General features: G+C 36.2%; 1 protein-coding gene across 1 annotated transcript in view; it reads left to right on the top strand.

Moving 5' to 3' along the window:
* The window catches only part of LOC117695924 (cytochrome P450 2C70-like), a 66,450-nt gene that overhangs the window by 16,234 nt on the left and 30,833 nt on the right, over positions 1 to 19,383 (top strand). The window contains 2 exon segments of the mRNA XM_076932073.1: positions 10,781 to 10,814; positions 12,020 to 12,178. Coding sequence (XP_076788188.1) covers positions 10,781 to 10,814; positions 12,020 to 12,178 — 193 coding nt within the window.

Genomic DNA, 19,383 nt, shown 5'->3' with positions numbered 1-19,383 from the left:
TATATTATTTGTGGCTATCATGAAGGATATTGTTTTCCCTATTTCTTTTTTAGCCAGTTTATCATTTGTATAAAAATGTGTTACTGATTCTTAAAATTAATTTTGTGTTCATCAACTTTGCCAAAGGTCTTTATCACCTGTAGGAATTCTCTGGTGGAATTTTGGAGGTCACTTTTATGTTCTATCACATCATCTGCAAACAGCAGTACTCAAAGTACTTCTTCCTTTTTAATTTGTATCCCCATGATTTTTTTTTGTTGTCTTACTACTCTAGCTAAAACTTCAAGTACTATTTTGAATAGACACAGCCTTCTTTTATCCCTGATTTTAGTGGAATTCCTTAAGTTTCTCCACATTGAATTTGATGTTGGCTATTGACTTGCTGTATATTGCCTTTATTGTGTTTTGGAATGTACTTTATATCCTTTATCTCTCAAAGGCTTTTTATCATGAAGGGAAGTTGGATTTTGTCAAATATATTTTTAGTATTTAATGAGATGATCTCATGTTTTTCTTTCATTTTTTTTATATGGTGGATTACATTGATAGATTTTTTCATATGTTGAATCATTCCTGCATCTTTGGGATGAAGCCTACTTGATCATAATGGATAATGCCTTTGATGTCCTCTTTAATTTGGTTTCTAATTATTTTATTGAGTATATTTGCATCATTGTTTATAAGAGAAATTGGACTGAAACTAACTTTCATTGGCAAGTCTTTGTATGTTTAGGTATCAGGGTAACTGGGGGCTCATAAAATAAATTTTACTGTTTCTTCAGTTTCTATTTTGTGGAGTAATATGAAGAGTATTGGTACTATCTCCTTGAAATTCTGGTACAACTCTGCATCGAAACCATCTTGCCCTGGGCTTTTTGATTTTTTTCTATTTTTTTCCTTTTAATGACTGCTTTTATTCCATTTGAGGATTTATGTCTATTTAAATTGTTCAACTGGTCTTGATTTAAATTTTACAAGTAGTGTCTATTAAAAAAATTCAATTTCTTTTAGATTTTCCAGAATACAGGTTTTGAAGTAAGATCTTATAATTCTTTGGATTTTCTCTGTGTCTGTTGTTATGCCCCCAATTTATTTCTGATTAAAAAAATTGATGTGCTCTCCCTGCCTTTTAATTACTTTGGATAAGGATTTTTCTCTTTTGTTGATTTTTCTCAAAGAACCAACTCTTTGTGTTGTTTATTCTTTGTATTTTTCTATTTGTTTCTATTTTATTGATTTCAGTGTTGAGTTGAATTATTTTCTGACATCTATTTTGGCTGAGTGTGTTTGCTTTTTTTGCTGTTAGAGATTTTAGGTATGCTGATAAGTCACTGATATGAGAATATTTCTTTATGGAGGTACTTAATGCTATGAATGTTTCTCTTAGCACCACTTTCATCATGTCCCACAAGTTTGGGTATGTTGTTTAAGTATTTTCATTGAAGTCTAGGATGTCTTTTAAGTTTTATTCTTTATTTCTTCCTTGACCTAGTGATCATTGAGTAAAGAATTTTTCAGTTTCCACAATATTGTAGGCTTTCTGTTGTCTCTGTGGTTGTTGAAGTCATTTTAATCCATGGTGTTTTGATAAGATACAGGGGTTATTTCAGTTTTCTTGTATCTATTGAGGCTTGTTGGAGAAGGTTTTATGACATTTGGAGAAGAAGGTATATTCTTTTGTGTTTGGGTGAAATGTTCTGTAGGTATCTGTTTGGTCCATTTGAGTAATAATAGCCATTAGTTTAGTCACTTATTTGTTTAGATTCTGTCTGGATAATATGTCCATTAGTAATAGTGGGGTGTTGAACACTTTTGCTATTATTGTGTGGGGTTTAATGTGTGATTTAAGCTCTAGTAATGCTTGTTTTACAAATATGGCTGCCCTTGCATTTGGTGCATGGATATTCAGGATTGAGACACCACACCATTGGTGGATTTTTCCTTTGATGAGTTTAAAGAGCCCTTTTCCATCTCTTTTGATTAATTTTGGGTCAAAGTCTATTTTTTTTAGGTATTAGAATGTCTACACCAACTTGCTTCTTGGGTCCTTTTGCTTGGAAAACCCTTTTATAGCCTTTTACTCTGAGGAAATGTCTATCTTTGATGTTGTGGAATGTGTGTCTTGTATGCAGCAGAATGATGAATCCTGTTTCTACATTCATTCTGTTAGCCTGTGTCATTTTTCTACTAATTTACTTATTCATTTTATATTTTGATCACTGCCACCTCCCAGTTTCTCCTCCCAGAGTCCCTCCCTCTATACCCACTCCACTTTCCCTATGAGAGGGTAGGGGTACCCTGGTATCTCCCCATCCTAGTGTATCAAGTCATGCAGGGTTAAGCACATCCTTTCCCACAAAGGTCAGACAAGAGAGCCCAGTAGGTTTAGTGGAAAAATCTATCAGACCTTTGAAGAGACCTAATACCAATACTCTTCAAACAATTTGACAAAATAGAAACAGAAGGAACACTACACAATTAGTTCATTGAAGCAACAATTACACTTACACCTAAAACCACACAAAGACCCAACAAAGAAAGAAAATTCAGACCAATTTCCATTATGATGTAGGATTGGTTAAGATCTTTTTCCAATCTGTTGGTTGTTGTTTTGTCCTATTGACAGTGTCATTTTCCTTATAGAAGCTTTGCAATTTTATGAGGTCCTATTTGGCTATTATTAATCTTAGAGCATAAGCCATTGTTTTTCTGTTCAGGAAAAATTTCCCTGTATTCATGTGTTCAAGGCTATTCCAAACTTTCTCTTCTATTAGTTTCAGTGTATCTGGTTTCATGTAGAGGTCCTTGATCCACTTGAATTTGATCTTTGTAAAGGGAGATAAGAATGAATAGATGTGCATTCTTCTACATGCTGACGGCCAGTTGAACCAGCACCATTTATTGAAAATGCTGTCTTTTTCCCCCCCAGTGGATGGTTTTATCTCTTTTGTCAAAGAAAAAGTGACCATAGGTGTGTGGGTTCATTTCTGGGTCTTCAGTTCTATTCCATTGATCTTCCTGCATGTATCCTGCAGTTTTTAATCTTATTGTTCTGTAATACAGTTTGAGGTCAAGGATGGTGACTACCCCAGAAGTTCTTTTATTGTTAAGAATAGTTTTCGCTACCCTGAGTTTTTTTTCCCAAATGAATTTGAGAATATCCCTTTCTAACTCTGTAAAGAATTGAGTTTGAATTTTGATGGAGATTACATTGAATCTGTAGATTGCTTCAGACAAGATGGCTGTTTTTACTATATTAATCCTGCCAATCTATGAGCATGGGAGATCTTTTCAGCTTCTGAGATCTTCTTTGATTTGTTTCTTCAGAGACTTGAAGTTCTTGTCATACAGATATTTCACTTGCTTGGTTAGATCCACACCAAGGTATTTTATATTATTTATGACTATTGTGAAGGGTGTCATTTCCCTAATTTCTTCCTCAGCCTGTTTATCTTTTGAGTAGAGGAAGGTTACTGATTTGTTTGAGTTAATTTTATATCCACCCACTTTGCTGAAGTTGCTTATCAGGTTTAGGAGTTCTCTGGTGGAAGTTTTGCAGTCAGATGTGTATACTATCTTATCATCTGCAAATAGTGATATTTTGACTTCTTCCTTTCCTGTTTGTATCCCTTTGTCTTTTTTTGTTGTCTAATTGTTCTGACTAGGACTTAGAGTACTATATTGAATAGGTAGGGAGAGAGTGGGCAGCCTTATCTAGTCTCTGATCTTATTGGGATTGCTTCAAGTTTCTCTGCATTAATTTGATGTTGTGTACTGGTTTTCTGTATATTGCTTTTATTATGGTTACATATGGGCCTTGAATTCCTGATCTTTCCAAGACTTTTACCATGAAGGGATTTTAAATTTTGTCAAATGCTTTCTCAGCATCTAGTGAGATGATCATGTGTTTTTTCTTTGAGTTTGTTTATATAGTGGATTACACTGATGGATTTCCAAATATTGAACCATCCCTACCTACATTCCTGGAATAAAGCCTACTTGATCATGATGGATGATTGTTTTGATGTGTTCCTGGATTCAGTTTGCAAGAATTTTATTGAGTATTTTTGCATCAATATTCATAAAGAAGATTGGTCTGAAATTCTCATTCTTTGTTGGGTCTTTGTGTGGTGTAAATATAAGTGTAATTGTGGTTTCATAGAATGAATTGGGTAGTGTTTCTGTTTCTATTTTGTGGAATAGTTTGAAAAGAATTGGTATTACGCCTTCCTTGAAGGTCTGATAAAATTCTGCATTAAAACCATCTGGTGTTGGGCTTATTTTTTTTGGTGGGAAGACTTTTAATGACTGCTGCTATTTCTTTAGGGGTTATGGGACTGTTTAGATGGTTTATCTGCTCCTGATTTAACTTTGTTACCTGGTATCTGTCTAGAAAATTGCCCATTTCATCCAGATTTTCCAGTTTTGTTGAGTATAGGCTTTTGTAGTAGGATCTGATGATTTTTAAAAAATTTTCTCAGTTTCTGTTGTTATGTCTCCCTTTTCAGTTCTAACTTTTTAAATTTGGATACTGTCTCTGTGTTCTCTGGTTAGTCTGGCTAAAGGGTTTATCTATCCTGTTGATTTTCTCAAAGAACCAGCTCTTGGTTCTGTTGATTTTTTGTATAGTTCTTTCTTTTTTTATTTGGTTGATTTCAGCCCTGAGTTGGATTATTTCCTGTGTCTACTCCTCTTGGGTGCCTTTTCTTCTTCTTCTTCTTCTTCTTCTTCTTCTTCTTCTTTTTTTTTAAAGCTTTCAGGTGTGTTATCAAGTTCCTAGTGTATGTTATCTCCAGTTTCTTTTTGTAGACACATAGAGCTATGAGTTTTCCTCTTAGCACTGCTTTCATTGTGTCCCATAAGTTTTGGTATGACGAGTCTTCATTTCCATTAAATTCTAAAAAGTCTTTAATTTCTTTCTGTCTTTCTTTCTGTCTTCCTTCCTTTCTGTCTGTCTTTCTGTCTTTCTTTTCCTTTCTTTCTTTCTTTTCCTTTCTTTCTTTCTTTCTTTCTTTCTTTCTTTCTTTCTTTCTTTCTTTCTTTCTTTCTTTCTTTCTTCGACCATGTCATCATTGAGTAGAATGTTGTTCAATTTCCCCGTGCATGTGGACTTTCCATTGTTTTTGTTATTATTAAAGACCAGCCTTATCCATGGTGATCTGATAGGATGCATGGGATTATTTCATTATTTTTGTATCTGTCTAGGCCTGCTTTGTGACCAATTATATGGTCCATTTTAGAGAAAATACCATGAGGTACTGAGAAAAAGTTAAATTCTTTTTTTTAGGGTGAAATGTTCTATAGATATCCTTAAATCCATTTGGTTCATAACTTCTCTTAATTTTACTGTTTCTCTGTTTAGTTTGTTTCTATGATCTTTTCATTGCTGAGAGTGGTGTGTTGAAATCCCCCACTATTATTGTGTGAGATGCAAAGTGTGCTTTGAACTTTAGTAAAATTTCTTTTATGAATGTGGGTTGTGGGAACAAACTCAGCAGCGGCAGAGTCCTGGGGCAAGGTGTTCCATGCCTGTGGGTCCCACATACAGGAGAAGGTCCAAGGTTCCAAAGGCTACATCCTGCTTTTCCCATGTGATGGGGTTTCCAGGACTTGCTATGATGGGAGAGAACAGGGTTCTGATGTTGCCAGGTAACATTGGTTTCTGTTGCCTATGTTTTTGTGCTTGCCTTTTGCCATCTGGTTATCTCTAGTGCTACCTGCATTCACTGTCCCTGACTGGAGCCTGTCCTTCCAGTTATCTTGCTTGTGTCAGAACTCCTCAGAGTTCAGTTGTTTCTGTAATCCTGTGATCCTGAGCTCCTGGGTGATTGAGCTCCTGAAACTCGGGCTGCCTCTTGGATCCTGAAATCCTGCTGCTCTTTTTTCCACCACTGGTCAGCTGCTCTAGGAAGGTTCAGGATATGGTTTCTTCACAGGAGCAGACCAGCTATGTGTCTTCTCCAGCCAAAAGGCTATTTCTTCTTTTCTAATTAAGTATCTCTTTGACTTTCTTTTGTTGTCTAATTGCTCAAGCTAGAATTTTAAGTACTCTATTGAATAGGTAGAGGGAGTGGGCAGCCTTGTCTAGTCCATAATTTTAGTGTGATTGCTTCAAGTTTCTCTCCATTTAGTTTGATGTTGGCTACTGGTTTGCTGTATATTGCTTTTACTATGTCTAGGTATTGGCCTGAAATTCTTGATCTTTTCAAGACTTTTAGCATAAAAGGGTGTTGAGTTTTGTCAAATGCTTTCTTAGCATCTAATGTGATGATCATATGATTTTTTTCTTTGAGTTTGTTTATATAGTGAATGACATTGATGGATTCATGTATGTTGAACCATCTCTGCATCCTTGGGATGAAGCCTACTTGGTCACGATGGATGATTGTTTTGATATGCTTTTGGATTCGGTTTGCAGAAATTTTACTGAGTATTTTTGCATCAATATTCATAAGTGAAATTGGTCTGGAGTTCTCTTTTTTTGTTGGGTCTTTGTGTGGTTTATGTATAAGCCAAACAAAAACAAACAAACAAACAAACAAACAACAACAACAGGAGCAGATGGTTTTATTTTGTGGGATAATTTGAAGAGTATTGGTATTAGGTCTTTTTTGAAGGTCTGGTGGAATTGTGCACTAAAACCATCTGGTCCTGGGTGCTTTTTTTTTTTTTTTTTTTGGTTGGGAGGCTTTTAATGACTGCTGCTATTTCTTTAGGTGTTATGAGATTGTTTATACGGTTTATCTGATCCTGATTTAACTTTGGTACCTGGTATCTGTCTAGAAAATTGTCCATTTCATTCAGGTTTTTCCAATTTTGTTGAGGATCTGGTGAGTTTTAAATTTCCTCGGTTTTTGTTGTTATATCTCTCTTTTTATTTCTGATTTTGTTAGTTTGGATACTATCTTTGTGCCCTCTGGTTAGTCTGGCTTAGAGTTTATCTATCTTGTTGATTTTCTCAAAGAACTAGTTCCTGGTTTTGTTGATTCTTTGTACAGTGCTTTTTGTTTCTACTTGGTTGATTTCAGCTCTGATTTTGATTATTTCACACCTCTTGTGTGTTTTTGCTTCTTTTTGTTCTAGAGCTCAGGTGTGCTGTCAAGCTGCTAGTGCATGCTCTCTCCAGTTTCATTTTGGAGGCACTCAGAGCTATGAGTTTTCCTCTTAGCACTGCTTTTATTGTGTCCCACAAATTTGGGTATGTTGTGCCTTCATTTTCATTAAATTCTAAATGTCTTTAATTTCTTTCTTTAGTTCTTCCTTGACCAAGTTATTGAATAGAGCATTATTCAGCTTCAATGTGTGTGTGGTTTTCTGTTGCTTTGTTGTTTCTCTAGATCAGCCTTTGTCTATGGTGGTCTGATAGGATGAATGGGAATATTTCAATCTTCTTATATCTGTTGAGGCCTGTTTTGTTCAAGGATGTGTGGGTAGATAACAGCCCTGGGTTTGCTCTGGGCAGAGGTGTAAACTGGAAGAAACCTGTGTGTCTGGCTGAGCATCATTTCCTGCATCCCTGGATCCTGGGAGACACAGTTACCCTGGGTGTTGGGGAAGATGTTGTGGCTTTTCTTATGATCATGGGCTTGTGAGAGCACCTGGGATTTAAGCTTCCTCTATAAGATTGGATTTAATGTCATTTTTTTCTAACTAACTGCTGTTGAAATGTCCAGGGCTTGTTGTATTAAAAGAGCTGGTCTCTGGTGGTGCCTTGTTGCTTGGGTTTTTGTTGATTGTATTCTTATGCTGGCTTTTTGTCATCTGGGTTTTTGGGTTATTCTAGGTTTAGGTGCTGTTTTCTAATTCTATCTTTGTTAGATGTGCATTTTTTGGATGTTTTCCCTTGGTTTTTGTTTCTTCTCAGTTTTCTGGTCTAAATGGCCTGGAGTCTGATGACCAGTGAGTTTTCAGGTTCAGTTAGATGTCTCCACTGGGGTTTTTGTCACATGTGTTACCTCTGGAGTTTTAGGTTGCCTCTGGGGCTTCTAGTACCACCCTGACCTAGGTATTCTGGTGCCTGTGTAGCCTAGTGATATAAAGTTATTTTTTAATTAAACATTTTACATGGAATATACAACAGATATTTGAGAAATCTGAGGGGTATTGTTTAACTTATTAAGTAGACTTTACTTTTAAATATTTTGTTTGTTTTTAGTTACTTGCTTTAGGATTAATTTTGATTAATACAGAAAGTTAAGTAAAGCTCATTCATGAAAATGAATTATATTTCTACTTACCATGCACTATGAAAAGAATTTTGAGAACATGAAAGAATTTGATCATTTATATGGTGATTGAATATTAACTTGTGTGTTTTAGATATTTTTACCAGTTTCCAGTAAGTTAGTAGCTTTTATAGAATTAGGAGTTGGTAGTTTTTTCCCAGTCAAGTTTTAGTCTTAAAAATGTAAGTTGAAAATCTTCTGGCAGTAAAATAAACATTTAATCCATGAATATGATCCAGTGAGAGAAAGGAAATCTCATTTTTCTGATTTTTTATAGCATATAATTACAGTATATTATAGTTTCCTGTATGACTCAGTTTATGCAAATAAGTAAATATTAACAAAGACAAAGAAGCTAGACTTATATTTTAAATCAGTTATTGTTAACCTGAGTAGAACTTAGAAATTTGTAAACTTTATTTATCAAATATATATATTATTTATTAAACATATGTTGTGTTTTATTTAAAATTTTTATTTTTAAAACAAAATTTATGATATAGAAATTCAATATAGAAATCTAAAATATTTTGTAGACCTATTGTTGCCTTCTTAGTCTAAAATACAGATTATAATAATTGAATTCAAGATACAGTTAAGCATGCAATAGCAAATTAAGGTTACCCATGTTTAGACTTTTAACCATTAAACTTTTTGTTATACTTTTTTTTGTTTGTTTTTTGAGACAGGGTTGTTCTGTGTAGCCCTGGCTGTCCTGGACTCACTCTGTAGACCAGGCTGGCCTCGAACTCAGAAATCTGCCTGCCTCTGCTTCCCAAGTGCTGGAATTAAAGGCATGTGCCACCACTGCCTGGCAAGTTATATGTTTTAAATTAAGGTTTTTTGCTTACAATTTTACAGGTTTTTCCCTCCTTCTTCTTCCCCATGAAATTATAGTACAGATCCTGAGAGAAAGGAAGTCTAAATTTCACCATGAGTTTTGAATTTTCATGATATTTAATACAGGAGCATTGTTTTGTTTGTTAGTTTTTGTTTTTTTAAAAGTAAGAACCAAGAAACTGGGAAGAAGTCAAAGAGCTAGACATTTGTGATTACATTTAGCCATCCTAAATTCTATAAAAAATCCTTTTTGACTAACATTTTAAATAACATGAAACAATAGTAACAAATAAATTCATTTGTTGTATCAAAAATTTTAAGGGAGTAGTAGATAAAAGAGATAGATTTTGTCTTACACTCATTAGTAAATAACATGTGGTCTTAGATTCTATGTGGATGTTATCAAAGGAGAAGAAAACTTAACACTTGAAGTCCCAACTGACTAGTTTTATCCACTTGTCTTAAAAGAAGTACAGGTATTGAAGTTAATAGTACAGCAAGACAAGGCAGTTTAATATCAATGTGGCCACTTTGATATAGAGAAACCCATAGACATTCTTTGGTGTGACAGTCTTGAGGTTTTATACAGATTAAAAAACAAAGGTAAATCTTAAGAGATTTGTACAGTGCAGCTATATCAGTGTTGAGGAACCTAGTGGCATTTGAGAACAGAGGACAATGCTCACTTGTCAAGGGCTTTCTCTTGTGATTCTGGATGTGGTATTTTGTTTCTTATGAGATGAGTTCCCTTGGTTAGGGCATATTTTCTTTATTCAGTGAGCTGCCTGCAGAGCTCTGCTGTTCCTACTAGTATAGGACAACAACTGAAGGCTTCTAGAATCTCTGTATTAGAATATGTAAGCCTATAATAACTTTGGTTGCAAACACAAGTTAGACCTAGGCTCCTGGCACATATGTAGTCGATGTTTCCAATGTGAATTCCCAAACAATAAGAGTGGGGGGCTGTCCCTAAAGCCTAACCTTGTACACACTTGATACACCAGGGTGGAGGGGATGAAGATGGGGAAAGGGACTCTGAAGGGGGACTGGGAAGGAGGGCAGCAATCAGGATGTAACATGAATAAATAAATGGAAAAAAGGACCAGAGTCAGGTTGATGGCTTGAACCTTGAAGCATGAGGATTAGCCTCATCGGATAAACATTTGAATGTTTACCTAGCCTGAACTCAGATTCTAGTAAGAACTGAACTACAACTTAAGTTGAAGGAGGCAGCTACATTCTGATGGCAAAGTGATAAATTTTGTCCTACATTTATAACAGACAGCTGAAGGTCCAAGTGAAGAGTGAATGTGCCTGTGTATAATGTACATGCATGCATATGCATGTGCATATCTATTATTGAGTGTGAGGACACATATGCTATAGTGAGCATGGGCAGTCAGAAGACAGACTTGGTTTTGTCCTGTTTGCTACCTTATTTGAGACAGTGTCTTTGTCAATTACTGCTGTGTATCCCAGGATAGCTGGCTGTGAGTTTCCGAGGATTCTCCTGTCTGTCTTCTCATCGTGGGAGCACTAGGATTGCTTGTACACAAGACTGTGCCTGGTTTTATGTGAACATAGCAAGTGCTTTATATATGGAACCATCTCTCAAGTTCAAGACTTAAACAAAAAATTTAATACAAACCCAAGACAACTTATACACCTGTGTCACTGCCAGAAGCAGAAAAGTCAATGTTCACATCCTGTGTTAGGTCCCCTTCAGTAATTATTCTCTGATGAACTTCAGTGCAGGTAGAATTATGTTTAATCATGAAATCTATTAATTTATAAGTTCTCAATTCTACCCTTTTCTAGAAGATACAATGATTTGAAGTCAAGGACATAAGCAAGGATTCAGTAATTCTGAAAGTTCTCATATTTTCTGGATAATTAGCTGATGACTTCTCTGTCATTGATTCACGTGGTAGCAAGTTTCTGAAGACTGAAGGAATAGCCAGAAATCTATGTATCTTTTCCATGAAATAGTCATCAGAGCAGCCAGTGTACCCACAGTTTCTTCTTCCTGGCCTACAAGCTCTGAGTTAACTTATAACTTGGGACACGTTTTAAAATCTCTCTGAACTCTACTATTTCTTTAATCTGTCATGATTCCTCCCTTACAAGTTAGTTGACTATGATTGCATTAAGCTGTCATAAATGGCTACTTGGCATTAGGCATCATGATCTGTATATGCAGCTGATTTTAAAAGTGAGTGGAATATATAAAGCCTTATAGACGGTAGAGCCTGGAGAGGAGGCATCCATCCTGCTGTGTTCTCAGTACTCATTAAAACTCAGAGACCTCAGCATAAAGATTACATGGGGAATGGATGGCAGGAGATGATAACTCATTTACAGTGAAGTGACTGTATGTAAAATGCCAACCAGAGCCCCCAAAGCTCCCAGGGACTAAACCACCAACCAAAGAGTACACATGGAGGGACCTATGGCTCCAGCTGCATATGTAGCAGAGGATTGCCTTGTCTGGCATCAATAGGAGGGAAGCCCATTGGGCCTATAGAGGCTAGGGTTCTGAGGCAGGAGTGGGTGGGTGGGGGACTTCCTTTTAGAGGTAGGGGGAGGGGGACAGGTTAGGGAGTTTGTGGAGGGGAAGCCTGGAAGGGGATAACATTTGAAATATAAATAAAATAATACCCCCCCCCTCCCAAAGAATGGGCTGGAAGCAAAATCTGATGCAAATGTCGGTTTGACAGGAAAAGGGAAAAGTAAAATTTGAGCAATTTATGTATCATATTCTCTGTCACATTCTCTGTTGCATAGAAAAGCAGTAACAGCAATGTTAGCAAGAGCATAATGATAATGGCCATTTAAATGTCATTTATTATTAGACTACGGCATCTAATGTTAATGGGTTGGAAAATATTAACATGTCTGTTTGGTATGAATGAGAATATCACCTTCACTGTTCACTCTGCTCTGTTTTCAGCTAGCCGAAAAGTATGGTCCTGTGTTCACTGTGTATCTGGGCATGAAGCCTACTCTGGTGCTGCATGGATATGAAGCATTGAAAGAAGCTCTGATTGGCCAGGGAGACAAGTTTTCTGGCAAAATGCAATCACCATTACTCAGTAAAGAAAGCCAAGGGTTAGGTATGGCTCTTTGTAGGGACACATCCAGGACTGCACAAGAGACAACTAAGCTAAATAGGAAAGAAAACTGAAAAAAAAAAACTAGAAGTATTTATGAATCCATGAATAGTTTTGTAAAATTTGAAAATAACTCAACAATCACATAGAAAAAACATTTCATTATGTCATGTTAGTGCAACCATTGCTCAAATTTTAATATCTTCACTGAGCTCTCACTTTCCAGTCTTTCTCACTAATTCCCTTTCTCTCTCAGTAACCCCATCTCTTCTTAAATACATGTTATTCCCTTTCTTTAACTTCTCCTTCTTACTCTCTTCTTCCTCTTCAGTGGCCTTTCTCCCCTCTTATTCCACAAAGTGATTTCATTCTTCTTTACATTTGGTTAAATTTTGATTAATGTATATTAGATTTTAATGTCATTTTCTATTCTATTTTAGTACCCAGACACTACTCATCAGCCACTAAATAATTCAGGCTCCTTTCTGTTCCTTTTGTCACTCCCTTGTCTCTAGTGATCACTAATAAAATGTATTGCTTACATGGGATCAATAACACACTTTATAAACTGATTAACAATACAACATTACATCCAAATATTAAGTTTGATTTTTTAAAAATATGAATGATGTGTTTATTGCTACAGTGTGCAAAATGTGGGCTTCCTTTTTTCATACATGTCACATGTGCTTACTTTGATAAAACATTGCAATGCTTCTTTTTTTTCTTTTTCGTTTTTTAGTTTGATTTCCACTTTATTTTGAGGACCCTCCATCCTGATTTCCACAGTGACAACAAAAATTACATTCCCACCAGCAGTGAGTAAGGGTTCCTTACTCTGTATATCTGCACCAGTGTTTGCTGTTATTTGATTTCTTGATGACAGCCATTCTGTCTAGCCTGTGATAATTTTTTTAAATCAAATCATAATTTTTACTTTTTCATACAGGGGTTATAAACACAATAAGGCAAGATGTGGGGGGAAGGGGATAATGCAGGAGCATAGGTGTTCAGGGGGAATACAGATATCTTTCAGAACAGGGTATAGGCTGGATGAAGGTTCAGGGGACAGGTCAATATGACTCTGCCTATGTTTCACTTGTCCTTATCTAAGCTGGTACTATCCACCAAGGCTACCTATATACAAGGTCTGTGACTACTCAGGATGGTAAATTTCCACAAAAGCTACCTGTTGACAATAGCTTTTAGGCATCTGTTTCAGTGTTTTTCTACAGAGACCCAAGACTTTGTGTTAACAGGCATGTATGTCAGGCCTATTGCTGATTTTAGGCCTATGGCTGATTTTAGGCCTTCAGTGTATAAGCAGGACTGCCTCTGACATCTCCTTTCTTCTTCAAGTATAGAAGGGCCATGGCAATTCTAATCTTGTGAAGGTGGGGATAGAGCCCTGACCTCCAGTAATAAAAGGGGATCTTGTAATGGCTCTAGTCTTCCTGTCATTGTCCACTGAGGCATGAGGGCTATACCCACCCCGATGTCTTTTTCCTGGAGAGGGGATACTTTTGACATCAACCACTATGCAGTCAGGCTTGTCTCTCAGGGAACCCAGAAACATATTTTTAACTTTTATTCATATTCCCTTGCAGTGCTTAGCCTTGCAGCCTAAGGAAGATTTCAGATCCCCAGTCAGAGGGGGTTCTGGGTGGCCCCTCTCTGCTTGGTCTAGGGGCAGAAGTCCCCTCTTTTAGGTAGGGTGGAGATGTGTTTTGGGAACACCCTGGATAGAGTAACAACCTCACCTTGAGTCTCGTGGTCCTCCATAAATAACTTATGATAATGTATCTGAATAGGTTTTGCTACCAAATTATCTATCTGTTGTTTCACAAAGTTAGTCAGCCTATTTAAGGCCCAGGGACCAAAAGAAATGAGCAAAAATAATCCAATTAATAATCTCAAGATGGAACAAAGTAGGGTTGGCAACTGTGAAGAGGTTGAAAACCAATTCTTATACCAGCTCTCAACTTTCTCTTTCTGTCTCTGTCCTTTCTCAAGGCCTTCTCTGACCTTTTTCTTTTTTTTATTGGATATTTTATTTACACTTCATATGCCATCCCCTTTTCCCATCCCCCCTTAGAAAACCCCTATCCCATGCCCCCTTTTCCTTTTTGCACTTATACATTTTAAAAAAAATGTTAATCAAAGGCTTTATAACTTTGGTATTGCTCAATCAGAGGTGTAACCCACTACCCAACCTAGATATATCAACTATCTTTAACTGATGGAGATACATGAACATATGCCTCCCTGTCTCCCCCCTCTTTCTCTCTCTCATCACTTAGCTTCTTCTCTCCTTCTCCTCCTCCTCTTCTTACTCCTTCTCTTCCTCTCAGTACTCCTCCCACCTTAGTTCCTCCTACATATAACCCTTCCTGTTAAAATGAAACTTTTCTCTCAAAATACAATTAGAGCATAATTATGCCAATTTGTACCAGTGAGGTACAAGATAGTCCTAATACCCAGTCCATCATTTTGTTGACTAACAAGAACCTCTGTCATCTATCCTAACTAAAACACTTAGTTCTGAACCTGGCTTTTTTTTTTTTTTGGCTTTAGGATGAATGTCTCTGACCTTTTTCATGCTCTCTTTAACCATCCCTGTCTTGTCTATGTAAAATCAGCATTTTTCTTTAAGGGCTGTACAGAGTCTAGGGCTGTACAAGGTCTTTTCTATTGTAAAAGAGTAAATCAAGTTTAATAAAGTCCTTTGCAATTTTTGGAGATAACTTCAGACATCGAAATGAGGGATTTCTTCAGATTAGTGATGTCAATCTCTAGTGGTTTGATATCCTTGTCAATGGCCCATCAAAGGTCTGAGTAGTACAAGTCTGGAGGCCAGCATCAGGATTAGAACTAACAGCAGACATCATGGGTGATTCATTTTTTACCTGGAAAGGAAAAAGAAGGGAATGATCAGGGAGATTTCTCTTCTCTGGATATCAATTGTTATTCATCTTATTTATAATTGAGCCTGGCTTTGTGGGGGTATGTATTTATTTCTTTAATCTTTTTTGGCAGCCATTTAGCTGTGCCTTCTGTGGTATCAAACAGTCATATCAATCCTCAGCCCCATATGAGAAGTGGGTTTGGGCCATTCCATTTAAGCGTAAAACGCTCTTTCCACATAGCTGTGGCATAATTTTTATTGGTCTCAGTGATGCCAGAGTCAGTAGCAGATTTGCCATGAGCTTTCAGATTTAGAAAGTTAAAAGTGAACAAGGCATGATGGAGAGTATTTCTGGGAGACTCCTTCTGGGGTGGTCTAGTTCCACCTCTTTTGTGTTTTTTCCACTGGATGGTTTCTAGCTCCTTTGTCAAAGATTAAGTGACGACAGGTATAGGGGTTCATTTCTGGGTCTTCAGTTCTATTCCAATGATCCTCCTGTCTGTCTCTGTTCTAATTCCATGCACTTTTAATCTCTATTGCTTTGTAGTACAGCTTGAAGTCAGGGATGGTGATTCCTCCAGAAGTTCTTTTATTGTTGAGAGTAGTTTTCGCTATCTTGGGTTTTTTGTTATTCCAAATGAATTTTAAGATTGCTCTTTATATCTCTGTGAAGAATTGAGTGGAAATCTTGATGAGGATTGCATTAAATCTGTAGATTGCTTTTGGCAAGATAGCCATTTTTACTATATTTATCCTTACAATCCATGAGCATGAGAGATCTTTCCATCTTCTGAGATCTACTTCGATTTCTTTCTTCAGGGGCTTGAAGTTCTTGTCATACAGGTCTTTTACTTGCTTGGTTACATTCACACCAATGTATTTTATATTATTTTGACTATTGTGAAGGGTGTCATTTCCATAATTTCTTCCTCAGCCAGGTTATCTTTTGAGTAGAGGAAGGCTACTGATTTGTTTGAGTTAATTTTATACCCAGACATTTTGCTAAAGTTGTTTATCAGGTTTAGGATTTCTCTGGTGGAAGTTTTAGGGTCACTTAAATATACTATCACATCATCTGCAAAGAGTGAAATTTTGACTTCTTCCTTTCCAATTTGTATCCCTTTGACCTCCTTTTGTTGCCTAATTGCTCTGGCTAGGACTTCCTGTATTATATTGAATTGGTAGGGTGAGAGTGGGCAGCCTTGTCTAGTCCCTGATCTTAGTGGGATTGCTTCAAATTTCTCTGCATTTAGTTTGATGTTGGCTACTGGCTTGCTGTATATTGCTTTTACTATGTTTAGGTATGTGCCTTGAATTCCTGATCTTTCCAAGACTTTTAACATGAAGGGATGTTGTATTTTGTCAAGTGCTTTCTCAGCATCTTGTGATATGATCATGTGTTTTTTCCTTTGAGTTTGTTTATATAGTGGATTACATTTATGGATATCTGTATATCGAACCAACCCTGCATTCCTGGGATAACGCTTACTTGATCATGATGGATAATTGTGTTGATGTGTTCTTGGATTCAGTTTGTGAAAATTTTATTGAGTATTTTTGCATCGGTATTCATTAGAGAGATTCATCTGAAGTTCTCTTTCTTTGTTGAGTTTTTGTGTGGTTTAAGTATGAACGTAATTGTGGCTTCATAGAACAAATTGAGTAGTGTTCATTCTGTTTCTATTTTGTGGAATAGTTTGAAGAGAATGGGTATTAGGTCTTCCTTGAAGGTCTGATAGAATTCTGCACTAAAACTGTCTGGTCCCGGACTCTTTTTGGTGGAGAGACTTTTAGTGACTGCTTCTATTTCTTTCGGGGTTATGGGACTGTTTATATGGTTTATCTGCTCCTGATTGAACTTTGGTACCTTGTATTTGTCTAGAAAATTGTCCATTTCATCCAGATTTTTCAATTTTGTTGAGTGTAGGCTTTTGTAGTAGGATCTGGTGATTTTTGAATTTCCTCAGCTTCTGTTGTTATGTCACCTTTTTCAGTTCTGATTTTATTAATTTGCATACTGTCTCTGCCCTCTGATTAGTCTGGCTAAGGTTTATCTATGGTGTTGATTTTCTCAAAGAACCAGCTCCTGGTTTTATTGATTCTTTGTATAGTTCTTTTTGTTTCTATTTGGTTGATTTTAGCCCTGAGTTTGAAATTTCCTGCCATCTACTCCTCTTGGGTGTATTTGCTTCTTTTTGTTCTAGAGCTTTCAGGTGTGTTGTTAAGCTGCTAGTATATGCTATCTTCAGGTTGTTTTTGTAAGCACTTAGAGCTATGAGTTTTCCTCTTAGCACTGCTTTCATTGTGTCCCTTAGGTTTTGGTATGATGTTTCTTCATTTTCATTAAATTCTAAAAAGGCTTTATTTTCTTTTGTTATTTCTTCCCTGAACATATTATTATTGAGTAGAGTGCTGTTCAGTTTCCATGTGAATGTGGGCTTTCCTTTGTCTTTATTGTTATTGAAGACCAGCCTTAGTGTATGGTGATCTGATAGGATGCATGGGATTATTTCAATTTTTTGTATCTGTTGAGGCCTGTTTTGTGACCAATTTTATGGTCTATTTTGGAGAAGGTACCATGAGATGCTGAGGAAAAGGTATATTCTTTTTTATGGTGAAATGTTCTATAGATATCTGTTAAGTCCATTTGGTTCATAACTTCTGTTAGTTTCATTATATCTCTGTTTAGTTTCTGTTTACATGATCTGTTTATTGCTGAGAATGCGGTGTTGAAGTCTCCCACTATTATTGTAAGGTGCACTGTGTGCTTTGAGCTATAGTAAGGTTTCTTTTATGAAAGTGGGTGCTCTTGCATTTGGTGCATAGGTGTTTAGAATTGAGAGTTCATGTTGGTTGACATTTCCTTTAATGAGTATGAAATGTCCTTCCTTATCCTTTTTGATAGCTTTTAGTTGAAAGTCAATTTTATTTGATATTAGAATAGCTACTTCAGCTTGTTTCTTAGGACCATTTGCTTGAAATATTATTTTCCAGCCTTATAATCTAAGGTAGTATCTGTTTTTGTTAGTGAGGTGTGTTTCCTGTATGCAGCAAGATTCTGGGTCCTTTTTATGTATCCAGTCTATTAGCCTATGTCTTTTTATTAGGAAATTGAGTCCATTGATATTAAGAGATATTAAGGAGAGGAGATTGTTGTTTCTTGTTATTTTTGTTAATAGTGGAGGCATTGTTTTTGTGGCTATCTTCTTTTGGATTTGTTGGAAGAGGATTACTTTCTTGTTTTTTCTAGTGTATAATTTTCCTCCTTGTATTGGAGCTTTCCTGCAATTATTCTTTGTAGTGCTGGGTTTGTGGAAAGATATTGTGTAAATTTTGTTTTGTCGTGGAATATCTTGGTTTTTTCCATCTATGGTAATTGAGAGTTTTGCTGGGTATAGTAGCCTGGGCTGGCATTTATGTTCTCTTAGGGTCTATATGACATCTGTCCAGGATATTCTGGTTTTATAGTATCTTGTGAGAAGTCTCATGTATTTCTGATAGGTCTGCCATTATATGTTACTTGGCCTTTTCCCTTACTGCTTTTAAAATTCTTTCTTTGTTTCGTGCATTTTGTGGTTTGATTATTATGTGACAGGAGGTATTTCTTTTCTGGTCTAGTCTATTTGGTATTCTGTAGGATTCTTGTATGATTATGAGCATCTCTTTTTTTTAAAATAAGGAAGTTTTCTTCTATAATTTTGTTGAAGATATTTATTGGTCCTTTAAGTTGGGAATCTTCACTCTCTTCTATACCTATTATCTTTAGGGTTGGTCTTCTCATTGTGTCCTGGATTTCCTGGATGTTTTGGGTCAGGAACTTTTTGCATTTTGTGTTTTCTTTGACAGTTGTATCAATATTTTCTATGGTATTTTCTGCACCTGAGATTCTTCTATCTCTTGTATTCTGTTGGTGATGCTTGCATCTATGACTCCTGATTTCTTTCCTAGGTTTTTTATCTCCAGGCTAGTCTCCCTCTGTGATTTTTTTATTGTTTCTACTTCTATTTTTATGTCCAGGATGGTTTTGATCAATTCTTTCACCTGTTTGGTTGTGTTCTCTTGTAATTCTTTAAGGGATTTTTGTGTTTCTTTTTTAATGGCTTCTACCTGTTTACCTGTGTTATCCTCAATTTCTTTTTTTCTTTTTTTCTTGGATATTTTATTACATTTCAGATGCCATCCTCTTTCTTCATTCCCCCCCAGAAAACCCCTATCCCATGCCCCCTTTTCCTTTTTGCTTTTATACACTTTTATAAATGTTAATGAAAGGCTTTATAAGTTTGGTAATGCTCAATCAGAAGTG

The sequence above is a fragment of the Arvicanthis niloticus genome, chromosome 1 (genome assembly GCF_011762505.2).
Source record: "Arvicanthis niloticus isolate mArvNil1 chromosome 1, mArvNil1.pat.X, whole genome shotgun sequence".
Taxonomy (NCBI): Eukaryota; Metazoa; Chordata; class Mammalia; order Rodentia; family Muridae; genus Arvicanthis; species Arvicanthis niloticus.
This window is presented reverse-complemented; position numbering and strand designations above follow the sequence as displayed.